The sequence below is a fragment of the Helobdella robusta genome (assembly GCF_000326865.2).
Source record: "Helobdella robusta unplaced genomic scaffold HELROscaffold_74, whole genome shotgun sequence".
Lineage (NCBI taxonomy): Eukaryota > Metazoa > Annelida > Clitellata > Rhynchobdellida > Glossiphoniidae > Helobdella > Helobdella robusta.
The window spans coordinates 210121-231697 of NW_008705420.1; the positions used below are offsets into that span (position 1 = coordinate 210121).

At 36.0% G+C, this 21577-nt stretch overlaps 3 protein-coding genes across 3 annotated transcripts; 1 reads left to right on the forward strand and 2 right to left on the reverse strand.

The window, feature by feature from the left end:
- Positions 1–278: 278 nt before the first annotated feature.
- Positions 279–9270, reverse strand: HELRODRAFT_186154 (hypothetical protein). Its single transcript, XM_009031439.1, has 16 exons — positions 8934–9270; positions 8448–8597; positions 8148–8263; positions 4446–4645; positions 4242–4266; positions 3894–4094; positions 3567–3779; positions 3266–3442; positions 3067–3164; positions 2787–2905; positions 2377–2676; positions 1470–2057; positions 969–1437; positions 682–918; positions 410–597; positions 279–352 (listed from the first exon to the last, which is right to left on the reverse strand). The coding sequence occupies exons 1-12, from the start codon at positions 9066–9068 to the stop codon at positions 1866–1868; spliced, it is 1926 nt and encodes a 641-aa protein (XP_009029687.1). The 5' UTR covers positions 9069–9270; the 3' UTR covers positions 279–352; positions 410–597; positions 682–918; positions 969–1437; positions 1470–1865.
- An 877-nt stretch (positions 9271–10147) lies between these two features.
- On the forward strand, positions 10148–14343 carry HELRODRAFT_116040 (hypothetical protein). Its single transcript, XM_009031440.1, has 10 exons — positions 10148–10424; positions 10518–10586; positions 10686–10756; positions 10874–10928; positions 11277–11575; positions 11768–12065; positions 12851–12980; positions 13189–13235; positions 13511–13587; positions 13650–14343. Exons 1-10 carry the CDS (start codon positions 10205–10207, stop codon positions 13782–13784), a joined length of 1401 nt encoding a protein of 466 aa, XP_009029688.1. The 5' UTR covers positions 10148–10204; the 3' UTR covers positions 13785–14343.
- A 1571-nt stretch (positions 14344–15914) lies between these two features.
- On the reverse strand, positions 15915–17639 carry HELRODRAFT_181653 (hypothetical protein; the record flags this gene model as incomplete). Its single annotated transcript, XM_009031441.1, has 1 exon — positions 15915–17639. One exon carries the CDS (start codon positions 17637–17639, stop codon positions 15915–15917), a length of 1725 nt encoding a protein of 574 aa, XP_009029689.1.
- Between the last annotated feature and the right edge of the window lie 3938 nt (positions 17640–21577).

The window sequence follows — 21577 nt, forward strand, 5'->3', positions numbered from 1 at the left end:
TTACTATCTAATCATAGCGGTTATATTAAGATTAAATTACTCTTACCCATGTTACTGGTATTCAACAACATAGCAAACATGTCTTCTTGTTAGTATTATCATCATTCTAGTAGTATCGTCATCTGTGACGTCGTTACCTTCAATTGCATTTCGTTAGTATAGTCTGTGTTAAGTAATCAATCAGTCGATCGATCAATCAGTCAATCGATCGATCAATCAGTCAATCGATCGATCAATCAAACAGCCAATTGATTCAGTGTTCGATTCAGATGTTTGTTTATTAAACCATTTATTGTTCAACCAAGACGTCGACGAAATGTTTTAATGTAAAGAAGAGACAGACGAAAGAACTGAAGAAATTTGATGAAAGCGGATTTTAACTTCAGTGGAGAAACGAACGAGTCGACTTAGGCTTACTATAACTTATCCATGTTTGTAGATGAATTGATGCTGAACAAACAGACGAACAAACAAACGAACGAACAAACAAACAAATAAATAAACAAGCAAATAAGCAATCAAACAAAAAGTAGAAAGATCATCATTGTATCCGGGCGATAGATGAAACGAGGGAGAGTTTTAAAATAAAAATCCATCCAAACAAACAAACAAACAAACAAACAAACAAACAAACAAACAAACAAACAAACAAACAAACAAACAAACAAACAAACAAACAAACAAACAAACAAACAAACAAACAAACAAACAAACATTTTCGACACTATTTTTAAAAATATTAAAACAGAAATAAAATGAATAAAAATTTATGAAATTAAAAAAAAAATTTACTAAGATTCGATGGAACAGGAAGCTGAAATTTCATACAGACACATGTGTATATATATGTGTGTGTATGTATGTGTGTGTGTGTATGTATGTGTGTGTGTGTATGTATGTATGTACATAGATAAAATAATAATACTTATATATATATATATATATATATATGTATATAATATATATATATATATATATATATGATTGTTCTGAAACACAACATGAATGATATCCTAAGGAAAAATTTCGTATTATAAATACCAAGCAACTGCAAATAAACGTATCAAATAATAATGTCAACACATCGTAAGCTAATAATATTACAACAATAACAATAATAACATGTAATAATTAATATTAACAACAATAACAATAATAACAACATATAATTAATATAATAATTAATTAATATATAATATAATAATATAATTATGAATTACCGAACAAGCGTAGTCAATATAATTGTTTCTTTCTTCTTCTCTCATTCATTTATTCATTCACAATTCATTCATTCATTTTAACACCCATTCACTCCCTCACTCGCTAATTAAAACGCTCGCAGACAATCAATTTTCAATTAATATTAGAAAATATTTGAAATATTCCACTCATCATTCTAAATTTAGCATTTTTCTAATTAATTTATTCGATTCCATCAGTCGTCACTTCGTAACTTCGTAACTTCATATCTACCACTACTGCTACCGCACGCTACAATGATGACGTCAATTATAACTTTTATAATAATATTATCATTGGTAATAATAAATATAACAACAACAAATTCTAATAGAAACCATAGCATGGATGATAAGTAAACATTATATATAACAACAACAACATTGAAAACACAATGACTTTCTAAGCAGAAACTGATCAATCAATCAATCAATCAATCAATCAATCAATCAATCAATCAATCAATCAATCAATCAATCAATCAATCAATCAATCAATCAATCAATCAATCAATCAATCAAGGATCGCCCATTCAAATCTTCTATATTCTAATTCATCTCCAGCCAACGAGAAAGCAAGAAGCAAAACCAGACCACGACCACACAATCTTGTTGATCAATCACAATTCAGCCGACAGGGGCGGTTGTGGTGTTCACAATCATTGGAGTGACAGACGCCATGACTTCTACGGTCGAATTGGCGCAGGGTGGAGCCCAGCTGGGCCACGTGCCCAAGTCGAAGAATGCGTAGCCCCAGGTGTTGATGGAGAGGACGAGGACGACGTTCGTTATCAAGCACATCGCCAGTCCTGCTTTTATCTGAGTAGGTAGGTAGGTGGGTGGGTGTGTGGGCGGTTAGTGTTGTGCAAAGAAATATTAACTTGAGTGATAATTAAAATCAAATTGCTGGATAACTGTCTGTGCAGTGGCAGAAGAAAAAGCAGTGGCAGAAGTAGCAGCAACAACCGCAACGATGTACACGCATGCTATTGCAGTGATCGGATTCAATTGCAAAGAGACCTAGGCCTACTATCACACGCAACGTGCCTGACGTGTGGTTTCTGCTGTGTTTGTGCCTCTAGAAAATTCGAAGAAGGAATTGTAATAAACGAATGAAGGAATGAATGAATGTAATAACCATTTGAGGGATGGTGATGTCCCCGTACGAGTGCGCGATGGCATTGGGAGGGGTGCCGACGGGGAGGATGAATGCGAAGGACGATGCCAGGGTGACAGGCAGCATCAAATAGATGGGGTTCACGCAGGTCTTTGCGGCGACCTGGGCCAGGATTGGGATCATGATGGTCGTCGTAGCCATGTTGCTGGTAAACTGCGTGATGACCGTCGCCACCAACGTCATTATGAGACTTATGAAGAAGGGGTGCAGGTCCTTCAAACTTATCAAGGCCTCGCCCACTGAGTCCGATAACTTGGAACCCTGTTGCCGTGGTTCATGTTATGGTTATTGCGGTGGGAATATGAATAAAGAGATATCATTGATGTGATTGCATAAACAAGTGAATGAATGAATGAACGAATGAGGCTGACCTTGCAAGCATCAGCCAATGCGAACCCACCACCCAGCAGAAGGATGACACTCCAGGGCATCTGCTTGTTGGCTGTCGGCCAGTCCAAGATGGGAGGAGCCAGCCCAGGAGCTCTTGTTTCTGATTGGTCCAAGGTTACAGATGGCATAGAAAAAGATTATGAATGGAATGTCAATGCAAATTAAAATAGTGATCGTACAATAATGATAACCAACTAGAAAATAACATCTATCAACCAAAAAACTCGAATTTCTTGTCAAAAAAAAGAATAAAAAACAAACCAGTCTTCTTTCTGAAGCAGAGGTAGCTGGGCCACTGTGAGGGGAAGATGAAGAGGAGGACGCATATGGTGATGGCCACGCTTGCATCTGTCACGAACCTGATTCAAATCATTTGCCAGGTCAGTTGGTTGCTTGTCATGGGTCATACGAAATATTAACAACACCAGCCCAGCAGCCGCAACAAGACAAAAATACTAACGATGCAGGGACCTCAGTAACTGTTATTTCTTTGGATCCATTGTAATAATGTTTTACCGTTGTTTTTGTGGTCGTGTGGTTCAGGGCCTTACCCCACCCTGGAACAAATTCTGGTTCCCTGGAGACCCACAGGAAAGCCAGGATCAAAAAGTTCACCAAGACAACAACTTCTGCAAATCTGTGTTTATGATGTAAGAAATGTTATAACGTCATCAGCACCCAGATGAAAAAATCAACACAGGCACATTTCAGATTTTGTTAAGTAAGACAAAACAACTCCAACGCCAGCCGCGAGCACTCACGTAATGCTTCCAAGTTTCTGGTACTCTGCCTTGATGACCTGATTTGCAGTCTCATCCTTGTCCTCCTCCGTCTGCTTCCTCAGTCCGAACGTGTCCCTGGCCCCGAAGAAGATGATGAGCAGGAAGACCCAGGCCAACAGGAGGTCAACGACCATCGCAGGGAAACCAATGACCAACCAGGAAGTGAAGTTGATGGAGGACGACGAGTACAAGCTGACGGTCATGAAAAATTTTTGTCAACAATAAATAGCAGTGATGATTTCAAAATAGAAATCAACCCATTCAACTTCTCACAACCCAGCCACCATTCCATAAAATGATACTTACACTTCCAGTTGACCCTTGAGAACGATGTTGGGTCCGCAACCGATGAGGGTACCACAGCCCCCGATGCTCGAGGCATAAGGGACACACAACTTGAGGGCAGTCCTGAAGCTTGCAAATCTTTTGTTGCTTTCCTCGTCTTCCTTGCTTAGGACGACAGGGGCTGCCTGGTCAGTCTTTACTGTCAACAGGTGACTCTCGGCTCTGCAGGTTGGGTTGTTTTTTATTGCAGTGCTTCAACAAACTTTTCATTGGAGAAATGTGAATGAATGGATGATTTGTTGAATGAATTATGAATGAATGAATGAATGAATGAATGAATGAATGAATGAATAAATGGAGATAATATACCCATCTGTAGCAATCTCTTTCATTTCTGAAAAATAAAATAATTAATAATTCAATTGGACATTTTCACCAGAAAATAATCCTGTTAAGCAAAGGAAGTCATCCAAGAAAACGAGCAACAAATTAACTTAAAAATCATCAACCAGCCAACCAACCAATGGACCAACCAAGCAATCACCAGTCTCCCACAGCCAACCATCAACTAACCAATAGCATGATCATTATTGGCATCTTTCTTCTCCTCCAGGTTATTCTTGCTTGCATTCCTGGCAATCATCTGTTTCTTGCGGTTGTCATCGAGTTCGGTGAGGACCGCATGTGCGATGGGCATCATCATGGCGGTTGTTGCCGTGTTGTTCAGCCACATGGACAGGAAGGCCGTCACTACCATGAAACCGAATATGATCCTGCGTGTGTGGTTGTGGTGTTGCTTCTTAGTGGCGATGATGTCTGCTGCTGTGACGATGTTAATAATGTGATTGGTGATTATAATGTTGTTGGAGATGTTCATAACAATTGAGATGATGATGATAATGATGATAGGTAGGTAGTAATAAATTTCTGAAAATTTAACTGCAAATTTAATTGCCTTTTTCTTCTTCATAATTTTAAGTGGAATTTTAAAGTTCAAGGATGGATGGATAGACAGGTGTCACGATGAAAGAATGAAGGAGTGCAAAACATTTACAAGGGTACATAGGTCTAATATATTTCCAATATATAAAAATAACAAACATTACTAAATACATATATGAGCGTGTACAGGTACACACAAATATATAACTTATATAAACATACACATACAAATATATACACATACATATGCACCAGCAAACTAGAATGTATGCAGCCCAGCAGACAGACTAGAAAGAATATATGAATAATATGCCTTGATCACATAGCATATCTGACAGCAAGTTTGTTTGTATTGTATTGCACGGAGAAACCCATAATGCGGCTACTACTACTATTACTATTACTATTCCTACTATTACTGATACTGTTATTTCCCTGCAAATACAAAAATGAAGGTGCAACCCAGAGTGAAGGTTGCTGAGTGCATCAGCGTATGTATAAAAAGTCAGTCAGGTGCGTGTATGTATGCATTTGTTCATCTGAGAAACATCTTATATACATGCATACGTGCATGCATGTATATACATGCATGCACGTATGTAAGATGACAATATACAATGTGAAGTGAATAATTACAATGAAATAAAAATGAAATGAATGAAGGTTAGTGGAAGAAATTGAAGCTGTGGTGGTGATGATATTTGTGGGATTTAAAAGCAGTCTGAAATGCATAGATGAGGTTGTAAGTTAATTACAACCGTAAAAATGATAATAAACAATTGTAATAACCACGATGACGACAATGAAGATGATGATGATGATGGCAAACTTGGCGATGTTGTGGGTTGAAAGGTTAAAAGCCATCACAAACAGCAAACACACACACACACACACACACACACACACACACACACACACACACACACACACACACACACACACGTACGCACAAACAGCATTTAAAATTAAATCAATCTATGATTATATAAATGTAGAAGTCTAAGTATAACCAATGTTAGCATGGTAATTGTCATTATCATGATTACTATTCTCATTATCCTTATCACCATCATTGTCACCACTGCCTACATCAAACTGGCAACAAATATTGAAGAAAATTTAGAAATGAAAGAATGAAAAAATGAATAAATGAACGAACCAATGAGTGAACGAATGAATGAATGAATGAATAGGATGTCATAGATATCTCTAAATTTATAATCTCAATATTTTTGCAGCCAAAATATAGTACCACCACCGCCACCACCATCATCATCGTCGTCGTCACCATCATTACTATTATTGACCTTTTTATTATTACTAATATACTAACATTACCTCTGATGCTTTTAAGAATGAAAATATGAATGAATGAATGAATGAATGAATGAATGAATGAATGAATGAATGAATAGATAAACGAATGGACCATAGCAAACTTGTCAACAATCCAGATACACAAGTACAAACTGGCTATGAATAAATGAACAAAGGAATGAACTAATAAATGAATAAAAAGAAAGAATAAAGGAACGAAACAACATGAATGAAAGAACAAGTAAACCGACCAGTTTAAAAAAGGTTGAAAATTCACAAATAAACTAATAACAGCTAAACAAGCAGGCAAACATGTTTTTGAATAAATTTAACAGCAATAATAACCAGTGATGTGAAAGAAGAATTAGAATAAAAAACTCTTGATCAAAATTTCAATACAACAACCAGCCAGGTGGGTATCATTATCATCATCATTATTTTTATGATCATTATTATTATCATTATCATTATTGTTGTTGTTGTTGTGTGGCCTACATGACTTAGGACATCTACCAGCTGAATGATAGATAACTAGTGAGTGAGTAACTAATTGCACTGCTTGTCCCACAAACAGCTATATAGATGAATCCATGAACTAATGAATGTTGAAGGAATGAATGAATAATCAAGAGAGATGAATTGGTGAATTGTAAAAGAATAAAGGAGTAAATGAATAAACTCATGTGGTGAATGAATAAATGAATGAATGAACGACAGCTTAAAAATGAATGAAAAAACAAAAATATTATTTCCAGACATGGAGATAGTAGAAAGACAATTCAATTGTCCCAATAAATCAATAACTCCTTAACAATGACTCCCACATAAAACAATCACTTTGGCAGGTTTTATTGGAAAAACATCATCATCATCTTCTTCTTCTTCTTCTTCATCATCGTCACCATCAACAACACTAGCAATGTAATCATCACCACATCATCGTTTCACTTAGACCGTTGTTATAAGTGTTATTAAAGCGATAGTCTAAAATGCAGGATGGATGTGAATAACTAAACAGAACTTGAATGAACTAATAAGCAGCATAGGTGATTCAGGCAGATTATTTACATTACAATTACATTTTTATAAAAAAATGTTTGCCACCACTAGAAGTTAAAATAGAAACTCAACTATCTCACCTACCTACCTCTCCTTATCTAGCTAGCCAGAAATTATTATTATAAAATCAGAGAGAAAAAGAGAGAGAGAGAGAGAGAGAGAGCAAGAGAGAGAAAGAGAGAGAGAGAGAGAGAGAGAGAGATAAAGAGATAACAGTTAATCATAAACATGCACAGCAATTATGTGGACTTCATTAGAAATTTGCAGGTAACAAACTGTGCAAGTGCTTCAATTAAATGAAAAAATTTCCAATCAAATATAAAATCTTTCTCACTAAATTAACCACACCTATTTAGTTGTTTTAAATTATTTAACAGTAAAATGCAACTTAATGAAAAGAACAGAGAGGCTATTAAATAAAACCAGATGGAAAAATAATTAGGAACTAGGGAAGGGAAGATGACAGATTGATTGGTTAAAACATTTCAGAATAAAAGCCAAAGCAAAAAAGATGTAGAAGTAATCATAAAACTGTCATAATGCCATGCTATTAAATTTCAACTGCTTGCACAGACTCCACTCATGAAATGATAAAAAACTATAAGAAATAAATTTAACACTCCTCAAATTAAAAAAGAATTTCTGGCTAATTGTGAAAACATTCTTGTGCCATATTCAATTTTAAACATTTCTTACACATTTAGAACAATTTAAAGAACACATGTTTGACAACTCAATATTAAAATAAAATATATTTAAAAATCAGCACTCATTTTTTCATTTTTTATCTGCATTACCAGTATAATCATCATCTTCCTACTCATCATTATATCTAGTACCACCATTAATGTACCCATAAACATTTGAAAGCCATAATCATAATCTGAACACCACTGGATTAATAATACAAAATCTGCCATCTAACAAAATGACCACACACTCCTCTAATCAACTAACCACTTGGGTTTGGAGCCGACTAGCATGAGCACTCTGAGGGCCACCCTCTTATGAAGGTTCCACTTTTCAACAGCCACAGCGACCAACAGCCCACCAAAGAACAACATGTTGGCATCCTGGTCAGGGAAAATTAATTCTGGTCATTGTTATAATAAAACATACATACTCAGACCCAAATATAAAAATGAGCTGTACAAATAACAAACAAGTATTTTGCCACATGTTAAACACTGCAGCAAAAGTAATGAATTAAATAACAAATGTCAAAGATAAGACAAAAAAAAAAAATTTAATAACAACCTTCAAATAGTTGACACAAAGTTCTTTGGACCCCATAACACCAAGCCAAGGAAACAAGACAATTGGGATCAGAGCAGTGACTGCCATGGGGATCACCTCCGTCATCCAGTACACAATCATTATCAGGATCACATATGCACATCTCCCTTGCTGATAGTTTTAAATAAATATTTAAAGTTCAAACAAAATTTAATCATTTACTTATTTATTATTCACTTGTCAATTTCACAATTTATATTACTTATTACACTAGGATTGGTAAATTAAAATATTAAATACATAAATTTTTATTTTAATACATAGCTTATTTTTACAACATTAATAAAGATATTTTTGAAAAATTTTAATTTCAAACAATTGTTTCATGTTTGCTGAAAAATGTAATAATTACATTACAGAAAGCTACAAAAAGAAAAAACGTGTGAAACATGAAATTTGAAAAATTGGATTTTTAAATTTGTCACCAAATAACATACAACTCCTTACTTTGGCTGACCAGACGATCGGAAGAGGAAGTAAGATGATCGGAGTGAGGATGATGATCAAGGTATCTTTTATCGCCATAATTTGCTTCCAAATTGATGGCTTAGTGCTATCCCGTATCTCCACGTCCTTCGCCATGTTTAATTTTTTTCCAAAGTAAAAATTTTCCTAATTATAAAAAAAATATTTGTCGGCTTTTAACTAGTTATGAAAATAAGTTTATCTTTAATGAAAATTTGCCTAAAGAAGAGCCGGATCAAAAAATAAGTGACGTTTGGTTAGTTAAACAAGCGAGTATTTATAGAGAAACGTGAATGTTCCAAAACGAATTTATATATATGCAAGTGACCTTGAGTTAACTTTTCGTTCGGCGTCACCGACATCCGCCTGCGTTCAGCGATGTACCGATCTCTGGCTCTGTTTCAAATTGGCAAAGTTTTATAATACCATTTGCACAAAAACTAACCTGGAAAAAGTTAGAAAACGTTTACCACAATGTAAAATGTCTTTTGAAAACTGTTAACATAGCAAACATAGCATAGCATAGCAAAACAAACATCATCTAACATCACCTCTTCAATTGCATCAAGAACCCTTCTCATCTCAAAAACAATAAATTAAACAAAATTTGTGAATGTGTCAAGTTAGCATAGCCTTGGTTGAACCAAAGGCTGGAGTCGGATATGGGATGGGGCAACACTACAGGTGTTCCATCTACTAAAATTAAGCGCTATAAAATTAAAATTTATAAGTTATTACTTAAGTTTACTTCTAAGTTACTTTAACAACAATTGAAATTTTTCAAATATCGAATTAGAATTTTTATCGAAAGATTAGTGACAAAAGTTTGACATCATCAAGTTTTTATTTTCCATGTTCAATTACATTTAGATAAGCATCAAAACATGAAAAATGCAACCGACTAACAATTATTTATTTAGTGTTTAATCTCTCTCTCTGTGTTTCACTTGTGATTGTCACAGTCATGGGACCTCCTTCCTAATTGTGATTGTGTGATTTTGTGTGTGCAATCATCTGCCAACTGACTGAACCATTGAACACTTGAACTGCGGCCTATTTGTTTTATAGTCGTTTTCATGATTGCCTACTTTGGCAATTTAAATTAAAATTTAAGTCTTGACTTATAATTACAATTTAATTTTAATTTTTAATTAATTTATTTTTATAACTTGTTTTATCTTTTGTTTGTCATTTGTTTAATTAATTCAGACTTGGCTAATTAACCAGTTAACTTTTCTAAACTTTTCTATAAAATGGCCAACCAATTTAAATTTCTGAAAAACAAGTTGTATCAGTTCAAAAACTGCTACATCTTAAAAGATCATAAAATCATCAAAGAAGATGTTTGGGTTAGAAATGGTGTCATACAGAACCCAGAGAAAATATTCTTTGATGAGAAGGTTCCATCTGATGTGGAGATTGATTGCTCTGGCTTCTTCCTCTTTCCCGGCCTCATTGATTTGCAAATTAATGGTAACCCTAACCCAATTTTAATTCAGTATTTCTGTGTCCATCCTTTTTCATTTCAGTCAATAACTTTTTCTTATAACACCAATGATGATGTAGGTGCAGTCGGGCAGGATTTCTCAATGGACCCAGAGCACATCCTCGATAAGATTTCGATAGTTTCAAAAGGTGGTCCATCCATCCATTCATCACTCCATCCATCCATCATAAATTCATTCATTCATTTTCAATTTATTCATCCATCAATCCATCCATCCGTAAAAACAGAATTACTGAGCCATGGAGTCACTTCGTTCTGCCCGACAATTGTAACCAGCACACCAAATGCTTACAAACAGGTGCGTAAATTTTTTTTCAATTTTTAATTTATTTTCATTTAATTTATTCAATTTGCAAGTTTTCTATGTTACTATTTATAGATTATGATTTTTAAATGTTGCACCTTTTAAAACAAGATTGTCTCAAAAGTTCGGAAGAAAAACGGCTGCAAAAACGGAGCTGGTGTGTTAGGTGGGTGGGGGTTGGGTTTAGGTTGGGTCAGAGTTAGGTGTATTTTATTATTTTAGCTGTAAATTATGTTTGTGTTGGGTGAATGTTAATTTACGAATCTTCATCACAATACTTTCTGATATGACCATTAAGTTTTGTTAGCTTATTTACTCCTGCCATGAAAATCTCTTTTGGCATTCATTCAAAAATTGTATTTTCAAACTAAAGTTTCTTAACTTATTAATAACTTGTTTCATTCTCATCATTTCTTATTAACTTACGCATGCTTATTCATTCACTTGTTTGTTTACCCGCTTATTCATTCATTCATTCATTCACTTGCCCATCCAACAACCAATCATCAATCAGGCTTACATCTTGAAGGCCCATTCATCTGCAAAGAAATGAAGGGGGCGCATCAAGTCGAGCACATCACTACTTTTCAGAATGGCGTCCAAGCACTAATGGAGACGTACGGCTGCCTCGACAACGTGGCCATTGTGACTTTGGCCCCAGAACTTCCAGGAGCGATGGAGGTGATCGAGTATTTGAGCGAGAAGGGTGTGGTTGTTTCATTGGGTCACTCGTCTGCTTGTTTGTCGGTTGGGGAAGAAGCTGTCGAGAGAGGGGCCACTCTGATCACACATCTCTTCAATGCCATGCTGCCTGTTCGTTCTCCATGATTACCGATTGCACTCTTCCACCTCATAACATTGCTATGCGTTTTAAGCCATTTAAATTTTAAAGCGTTCAATATTACTTCATTATTTGTTAGTTAAGGGTAACGTAGATGATTCACGTTTGACCTTGACCTACAATCTCACCTCGACATTCAGTTTCATTTCCACCTTGACACTCAGTTCCACCACAGAGACCCCCACCTGGTCGGCCTGCTGACTAGTCAGAAGTTTTCAAACAAAAATGACGAAGACGACAATTTGAATGATGATAGTGGCATGGAAGATGGTGGCGATGATAGCAGCGGCAGTGGTGGCGGTGGTGGAGTCGGAGAGAACGTGAAGAAGATGGTGGAGGAGAAGAGGAAGAAGATTGGGATGAAGAAGAAGAGGAGGAAGAGGGTTTACTACGGGATGATTTCTGACGGGGTGCACACGCACCCTGCTGCCCTCAATATTGCCAATAGGGCCCACCCTAGAGGTTGTCCTGATGATGATGATGATGAAGAAGTAATGCAATGGTGGTGATGATGATGTGATGCAGTGGTGATGATGATGATGATGATAGTCGCTGTGATTACTTATGTAACGCTACTAATTCAAGAGTCACTTCTTCGTCGTCACTTTTTTGTTCTTTTCATCATTATTACGCTCACCAGCATCACCATTTTGCAGGGATATGTTTGTTTCTCGGCAGCTCACGAAATATGCCCAGCACTGCACAAAATGATAGCTAGCCTGTCTTTTTAACGAGAGTGGTTATGAACTGCTCGCTTACTCCGGCCATGCTGAGGACTGCTTTTCAAAATTAAATTTTAAAATATCGTCTGACGTTTTTTAACTGTTGGAGGCCTAAAATTTCGTATGCGCTTAATGAATAGGAATAAATTTACATTGGATAAGGATAATTATGGCCCCGACAGCATTTTTCAATCGCTTCCGTCACATTTTCACTTCACGTGATTTTAATGCCGACAGTTTAAAGTCTTAAAATCCAATTATCTGAGCTCCCTTGCAGGGAGTACCTCAAATGATCATCTCTCTTGACTGCTGCATTCTAATTACGAACAAACAAATGCATCGAACGTGTGAGCGTGAGCACACGTACACACAGGCCTCCTTCGTTGATATGTACATTCCACGTGTGTTCATTCAAACTTGCGTGGAGATGATGTTGAAACTAAAACCGGATTTAAAAAAATTTTTTGTAAGTTTAGTTGACCGTAGCCGAATTTCTTCATCATCATCATCTTGCTTTTTTTCCAGGGCTCATCTTAGTGACTGATGCAGTTTCAGCGATGGGCCTATCGGACGGGGTGCACCACCTCGGAGACCAGGTCATCGAGGTCAAGGGCAGGAGGGCAGTTCTCCAGGGCACTGAGACTCTTTGTGGAAGGTTACAGAAATTATTGGTTATTATCATTGTCACTATATTTATTGGTTGTCGTAAGTCATGGTATCAGCAGCATTTCTATTATTGATTATTATCATTACTTTAATCGTTACCATCATCGCCATTTCAATCATTACCATCATTCCAATTCCGACGATAATGATGATGATGATAACCGTAGTTGTGATCATCATCATCACCACCTATCCAGCATCACCTCGTTGGATGAGTGCATGAGGTTCTTCCATAAGAACGCTGGTTGGTGTGTGCATTTTTTGAGTGATTTCATCATCGTCGTCTGGCTTTATTCATTCTAGTTTCATCAATTTTTTGATTTATTATGAAATTTCGTATTTCTCTCTCTCTTTTTCTTTCTTTTTCTTTCTCATTCTTCCTCCTTCTCTCTTTCTCTTCCTAATCTCTCTCTCTCTCTCTCTCTCTCTCTCTCTCTCTCTCTCTCTCTCTCTCTCTCTCTCTCTCTCTCTCATTCTATCATTCTATCATCCATCAAACCAACCAATGAATGTGAGCAGCTGCAGATCTAGCTCAAGCCATCGAGGCCTGCACACTGCACCCTGCTGAAGTTATGAAGATCACGAATAAGAAAGGTAACCGAGACTCGCATTTCACTATTTCAGTTGTTTCATTTTACAGCAATGATATTCCGCAGGCACCTTGAGCTACGGGAGTGACGCTGACATAATCATAATGGACCAGTCGTCCTTGACAGTGCGTGCCACATTCATTGCTGGCGATCTGGTCTGGGGCGGAGACGAGCTGAAGTATCGTTTTAGGAATCGGAATTAGTGTTTCGATGGGAGTATCGATCTTAGTATATTGGCATTAATACTATGATAGGAATCTTTGAAGTGTTACTAAGGTGTGTTTGTTTAGTGTAAGTATCAATAGCAATAGCGTTTCTCTAGTTCTATCCATTGTTTGGTACTGCACAATTCTAGTTATGAAACATTCATAGTCTTAACCTTTTCCCTACTTGGTTGCAATTTTTTATGCGATTTTTTCATATTTTAAAGAAACTTTCTTTACAAACTTTACAACTACGATGTACAGACTACATATGGATGAATTTTACAAAAAAATAATTTTTATAGCATTTTTTTATATGTAGTAACATTACAATGCAACTAAAGAATTTCGGACCGCTAATGCTCTATCGTATTCTTTCCATTAGGTTATGCACTATAGTTCAATTCTGGTAATACAATTTGCATTCCTGATGAGATTAATAACTGATTCATTGTCTTTTTGTTTGAGACCATATATTATATCTATATATGGATAGAGAGAGAGATAGATGGATGAATGGTAGATGGAGAGCAAGAGAACGAATTAAAAATGAGAAAACAGAATACAGGCTGTTTTTGATTTTATTTATCAACCAATCAATCAAGATAGAAAAATCCATTGCTTGACATCTGCATTCATTTTCAAATAAATTAATAAAATTAACTAAACTTCATCTGAAATGCAGGCAGAATTTGAAGCAACTTTAAAACTTCATTGAATACATAAGTGCGTGCGTACATAATATGATAAACATTTGTATGTCATTAACATAATGAAATGATGTATATTCTTCTTCATATAAAAATCACTTGAATCATGTGAAGATCATGGTTGAAAAAAATAACATAAGATCATAAATACGACCTCAGCATAGTATTTGCAGAGATCAAAGACAGTGAATATGATGCCAATTTGAGTTAAAAAAAAAGTTTCTACAAGATGAATAAAAAAAATGCTATGTTGAAAAATGAAGGCAGAAATGAAGGATTGTTGTGATCAAAAGACAAAAATATTTAATTAATTAATATTTGACCAATCATTCAGCTAATAGTAAACGTAAATTCAATTTACAATGTAATAATTAAATATTTCATTATTACGAGCAGTGTATATATGGCACAAATTAAAAATGTAAAGAAAATATGTAAAGATATATATATATATAATATACAATATATATATATATATATATATATATTACGCATTATACAATATGCATATAAATGTAAATTAGATAAACTAGACTAGAGGAGTAGTAGTTAGTAGGATTGAGTGTTATCAGTGTTAAATGATAAATAAAAAATGAAGAACATTAACATACAACAAGCAAACAGGTCAGTCAAAACAGTGTGAAAAAATGTGATCAACGGAGAAACCACACACACACAAAATATGCATTCAGTTAACGCTATTTGAGCTTATTTGTTAAAAAATCTCAAAATTAAATTAAAATGAATAAAAAATGTAAGCATTGAGTTGAGATTTGTTGAATCTGTTAGATTCTAACAGATGAAAAACAAGGGAAAGAAACGCTGCACTAACAGAAAGACTACGAAAAACACATCACAATCACTACACAAATTTAAAGTGTGAATAGAAATCATTACGAGAAGATTGAGGAACACTGAAATTAGAAATAATATTTAATTAATTAATGTTTCATTCATTTCATAGTTAGGCAAGTAATGTTTGTGAGCATTTTTGAAATTATTCCGATGGCCTGACATTCATCGTCGGCCACCAATTCATTCATCCAATCGGCAAATTGACAGCCCGAAAAAGTTTCAAATCGACATTCCACCGAAACATCCCTTCCTCGTTATCAAATTTATGTTTAAACTTCTCACCGGACAACGTTTAAAAGTGAACAAACGCAATTAAAGGTTTTAAATAGGACTGTACCTCAAACAACTTTAAATGCTTTAGCGAACAATCTCTATCAATGTAATGAAACGCAATGCAACAAATATCTAAGCTAAACTAAACTAAAATGAAACATTTCAGATAAACATAATCACAAAATCTTTTAAATTATAAAATAATTCACTAACTCAGAGCGAAACAAGAGTATTTATCTTAAAATTGTATATACAATTTGCAGCAGCATCATTTAATTAATTACTTTGATTTTCAGACTCTGTAGCCATCAAATGAACTGCCACTGTTTCGTTGTTGTTGGAAGCTGTTTCTATATTGAACCTGCTGACTATTCCTCCTGAAGACCCCGCTCGAGAACTCAGTGTTGGAGGGGCCGTAGTCTTCCGTGTACTTCTCGCTTCTTAGATGAGTGTTGATGCCGATACACTTGCAGAATAAAATGGCTTTGAATGGTTTCCTGAAATCTCTGTTGAATCGAGCGTATATTATTGGATTGAGGAAACTGTTTGCGAATCCAAGCCACTGCAACAGGCTGACCAACCAGTGCGGGATGACCGTCGGGTCGGTCAGAAACGGACGGATGAGTGCAAGAATAAAAAATGGCAGCCAGCAAACGACGAACGCTCCCATAATTATTCCTAACGTTTTAGTAGTTTTTCTTTCTTTTGAGGCAGAATGCATTTTGTTCAAGGCACCAGAGGAGTTAGGTTTCGAGAGGAAGCTGACATTTTTCAGGTGTTTCCTCAGAGCTTTAGAGGCGGGAGATGGTGGTGGATTTATGATTTGTATTGTGGGATCAGGCACGGTGAGGGTGGTAGGCGAATTTGTTGCCTGCACGTTCGAATCCTCACCTTCTTTTTTACTATTCTCCGATTGGTTGGATCCTCTACCGTGCAAACATGGCTTCCTACTGCTACTGCTTTCCATCGAAATTTTTCTCTTCTTGTTGATCCAGTCGTCATTACCGCTACTCTGACGATGGTGCTGATCGTGCTGATGGTGATGCGGAGGGGGAGGATGGTCAGACATCTTCCTACCGAACGACGATGAAGTCGATGAAAACGAGCTAGCACTTCTCAGCTGCTTGTGCTCCGGGTTCGATTTCAATTCTTTCTTGTGGATTCGAGAGGAAACGGCGTAGATGCGATAGTAGATGATGATCATGACGGTGAGAGGCAGGTAGAAAGCGCCGATGGTGGCGTAGAACTGGTAGCCGATGGCCTGGCTGAGTTCGCAAACATCTTCTTGCGTGTCCGACTTCCAGCCGAAGAGTGGCGGTATGCTGATGAGCGCCGACAACAACCACACGGACAGAATCATGACGGCCATCAAGCCTGGAGTCCTCTTCATAGCATAGTCGAACGGCCTCGTTATAACGAAGTATCGATCGACGCTGATCATGCAGAGGTTGAGGATGGAGGCGGTGCAAAGTAGGACGTCAGACGAAGTCCACACGTCACACATGACTTGACCCAGCTTCCACACGCCCATCACTTCGTACATGGCAGCCAGCGGCATGACCACCAAGGCCACTAACAAATCGGCCACGGCCAGACTGACGATCAGCAGATTCGAAGGCGTTCTCAGTTTTCTAACGATGCTGACGGCAATGCAGACGAGAATATTTCCGACTATCGTACCCAAGATGATGATGAGGCAAAATATTAAGATGATGCAGGCCTCCCAGAGGGGGTACCTCAACATCGGCTCGCCCCCAGAACCACCCGCTTCAACGGTTGTTGTGAAAATTTGTTCCATGACGGTAATGGAAGTGTTGGCCGAATTTGAATCCGTCGCCGATGATGGCGTGTCTGTGAGGGATGGTGACGACGAAGACGACGATGACGTTGCTTTTGAGGCTAATGGTGATAAGGACGATGGAGAAAATGATGATGGAGAGAATGATGAGTTGCTGGTTGATGCGATGATGTCGATTGTTGGTGTGTTGTCGCTGTTCAGCAGTGGTATGGAACTCATCATGATATCGTTGTTGTTGCTGTAATTGTTGCCCTTGTTGTTGTTGTTGTTGTTGTTGTAGTTGATGCTTTCGTTATTTTTCAACCTTTTCTTTTTATAGCGCAAAAAATAATTTCCAATTACAAAAAACCGGCAAACGTGATGCTGAATATGATGACGAAAGTGATGTAGGAGCTGACGACGACGATGAAGATGGCGATGAAGATAGAATGATGGTGAAGGAGCTGAAAGCTTTTTATTTACATTTCACAGCGTTTTAAAACATATCTCTTGTCTTTGCGATTCTTAACGTCATCATCATCATCACCACCCAGTGTAGCCGATGGTGATGATGATGATTGCCGTGATGATGATGATGGCTATGATGAGGAGGGAGATGATGACGATGAATGTTATGATGATAATGATGACGATGAAGATTAAGAAATGTGCTTCTGTTATGACTTCGATGCTGTTTTTAGATGGTTTGCAGCTGATGATGACGACGATGATAACAATTTTGTGTTTGTTGATGTTGTTGATGTTGATGTTGTTGTTAATGTTGTTGTTGTTTTTAATGTTGTTGATGATGTGTTTGTTGATGTTTTCAACGCTATTTTCGTAATAATTTCACAGATAATATCGAGAGTTGTCGCTGGTTTTGTCGTTGTTCGAATGTAGACGTATCCACAATTAAAATGTTGCAAACCAGGGAAATAATATAAACATTTATATTTGTTGTTGTTGTTGTCGTTGCCGATGTTGTTGATGTCATTTGTATACTTTCATCATCGTTAATTATACTGAGTGTTGTGGTAAATATACTCGTGTATTTTACATTTTGAGATACTAACAACAACATCATTAACATCAACAACATCAACAACAACATCAACATCAACAAAAAAGAACAACGACAACAAAATCCCGAAGATCCAACCTTCCGATAGAAAATAGAAACACTGCAGAAACAAAATAAAATGCCTTCTTACATCTATAGATCACGCGCCCTCTCTTTCTTTCCATCATTCTCTCTTTTTTTATTCCTCCCCTTTTATTCTTTCTTTCTTTCTCTCTCTCTCTCTCTTTCTATCTTTCCTCGCTATCTCAACCCCGCCTAAATATAACACCAAAAACATGAAATAACACGAAGAATAAAAACGATGGTTGAAAAGAAATTTATTAACATTAATAAAAATAACAACAACGAAACAACGACAACGTTAATAATGATAACAACAACAAGATGAACAAACAACACACACACACACACACAGACACACAAACCGACACATACACACACACACATACACAGACAAACACACACATATATACACACACACATACATGCTTTCATACCTGGAAATAATTTACATGTGTACATAGATCATATATACGTATATACAAACATAAATATAGACATACATACGTACATACATGCATACATACATACATACATACATACATACATACATACATACATACATACATACATACATACATACATACATACATACATACATACATGATATATAGAGTAATAATCACTCAATAACAAAACATCAACTTTTATCATTTGGAAAGCTTTGAAGATGTGTCGGTCATGATAATGATGATAATACAGCTTTTGATGGTGATGATGATGATGTTTTCGATGGTGATGATGATGATAATGATGATGATGATGATGCATATCTTAATGGTTATGATGATGATGGCGACTAAGATGATGATGATGATAATGATGACGAGGATGAAAAATAAAACATAGTCTTTGAAATTTGTAAACAAACAACATACCAGCCAACATATGTAAATTGTATATGAATATCTATATACATAAATACATACATACATACATACATACATACATACATACATACATACATACATACATACATACATATATAAACGTATGCTTTACAATCTTTTATTTCTGCTTATTGCTATTTTCAATTTTACGCATTTTTCCACGAACGAACATCCATCCATTAAACCTACCAAAACTAACCCTAACCCTAACCATCCATCCATCCATCCATCCATCCATCCATCCATCTATCCATCCATCCATCCATCCATCCATCTATCCATACATCCATCCATCCACCCACCCATCCATCCATCCATCCATCCATACAGTGGTATGTATGTGTAAAGCTTTACAATCTTTTATTTCTGCTAATTGCTATTTTCAATCTTACGCATTTTCCCACAAACGTACATCCATCCATTAAACCTACCTAAACTAACCATCCATCCATCCATCCATCCATCCATCCATCCACCCACCCATCCATCCATCCATCCATCCATACAGTGGTATGTATGTGTAACGCTTTACAATCTTTTATTTCCGCTTATTGCTATTTTCAATTTTACGCATTTTCCCACGAACGTACATCCATCCATTAAACCTACCTAAACTAACGCTAACCCTAACCCTAACCATCCATCCATCCATCCATCCATCCATCCATCCATCCACCCACCCATCCATCTATCCATCCATCCATCCATCCATCCATCCATCCATCCATCCATCCATCCATCCATCCATCCATCCATCCATCCACCCACCCACCCATCCATCCATCCATCCATCCATACAGTGTTATGTATGTGTATATATACGTACGCACTACATAAATACATTTATACAAACCTGAAAATAACTTTGGATGTTAGCCAATACTGTACGTATGTATGCATATGTGTGTGTTTGTGTGCGTGTATGTGTGCGTGTGTGCGGATATCGGGGAAGCTTCTTATAAAATCAAATCATAGAACTCTGTTCTCTTATGCAATCACTGAGAGGAAATGGCGATGATGATGGTGAGAAAATGATGATGACGATGACATTAATTCAATATTGCATATTAAGCAGACGAATTCATCAAAGGCATTTATTTAGCGCATAATGCATTTTTCACGTCTGATTATAAATAACGGACAAGAGTTTTTTGCTGGAAAATAGAAAATAAATACATACTTCTTCCATAATTGAAACAACATGCTCCATTTATGTGTTTATCTATTTTATTTTTCATTCTATTTTTTCATTGCTACAATCAAACATACACACACGCGCACAACACAAACAAACACACACACACACACACAGACGATAGACAGATGAGAATTTTAAACGTGATTTTTTTGGGAGGTCGGATTTCGGCTCCATCCTTTAAGCTTTGTTGTCCCACAAGCAGTTGCAGAAAATCTAAGCTATTTATTATCAACCATTTAAATTGATAAATAATCTTTGAAACAATTTTGAAAATATATATTGGCAGGCGTAAGGATGGGCCACGATCAACAAACCAGTTGAACTATGTTCGAAATATATAATAAAACGCTTATTATTGATTCATTTTATTGTCTTTTACATTATTATAGAAATTTGATGTAATTTAGAAAATGATAAAATATGATAAAACTTAGGACAGAAGCAAATAAAATAGTAAAATAGAGACTTTGGAGTCTGTTCGTATTTAAATCGAAATGTGACATCTGCAAAATTATTCGATTTTTTTAATATGTGGCGCTGATTTAGTAAATTAAATGTTCTAAAAAACATATAATTCTAAGTCATATATATAGAATATATTCTACACATATATATACGTATATTCTCTATATATATTCTATTTAAGTATTTTAAAAAGAATTTCGGCTCTCCATATTTATACGTCGATGTTCTTTAAATTTAAAAATCCCATTCATAAAACTGGTGAAAAATGTTGACAAGATTTTTATTTAAATTTAAAATAATGTAAAAACGGCTTCCTTTTTTTTATTTAATTTATTTTTTTTAAAAATCGTGAACTACGATTTTACGATTTTACTGTATTTTTCATTTAAATAAATTTTTTACAAAATTGATTGATTGTTTTCAGTCACCCCCTCTCTAATAATCTAATTCTAAGCTAAGAAGAGCTACTCCAACTTTTTTTTTG

Bases quoted from the DNA above. Each gene is read 5' to 3' on its own strand.
- HELRODRAFT_186154 (XM_009031439.1), bottom strand. From the start codon at position 9,068: ATGGCGAAGGACGTGGAGATACGGGATAGCACTAAGCCATCAATTTGG. The intron at 4,646-8,147 runs GTTAGTTGATTA...CCACACACGCAG, and splicing joins GTCGGCTCCAAACCCAAGTG to GATCATATTCGGTTTCATGG. The intron at 3,780-3,893 runs GTAAGTATCATT...CATGACCGTCAG, and splicing joins CTCAAGGGTCAACTGGAAGT to CTTGTACTCGTCGTCCTCCA.
- HELRODRAFT_116040 (XM_009031440.1), top strand. From the start codon at position 10,205: ATGGCCAACCAATTTAAATTTCTGAAAAACAAGTTGTATCAGTTCAAA. The intron at 12,066-12,850 runs GTTGTCCTGATG...CTTTTTTTCCAG, and splicing joins CAATAGGGCCCACCCTAGAG to GGCTCATCTTAGTGACTGAT. The intron at 12,981-13,188 runs GTTACAGAAATT...CCACCTATCCAG, and splicing joins ACTGAGACTCTTTGTGGAAG to CATCACCTCGTTGGATGAGT.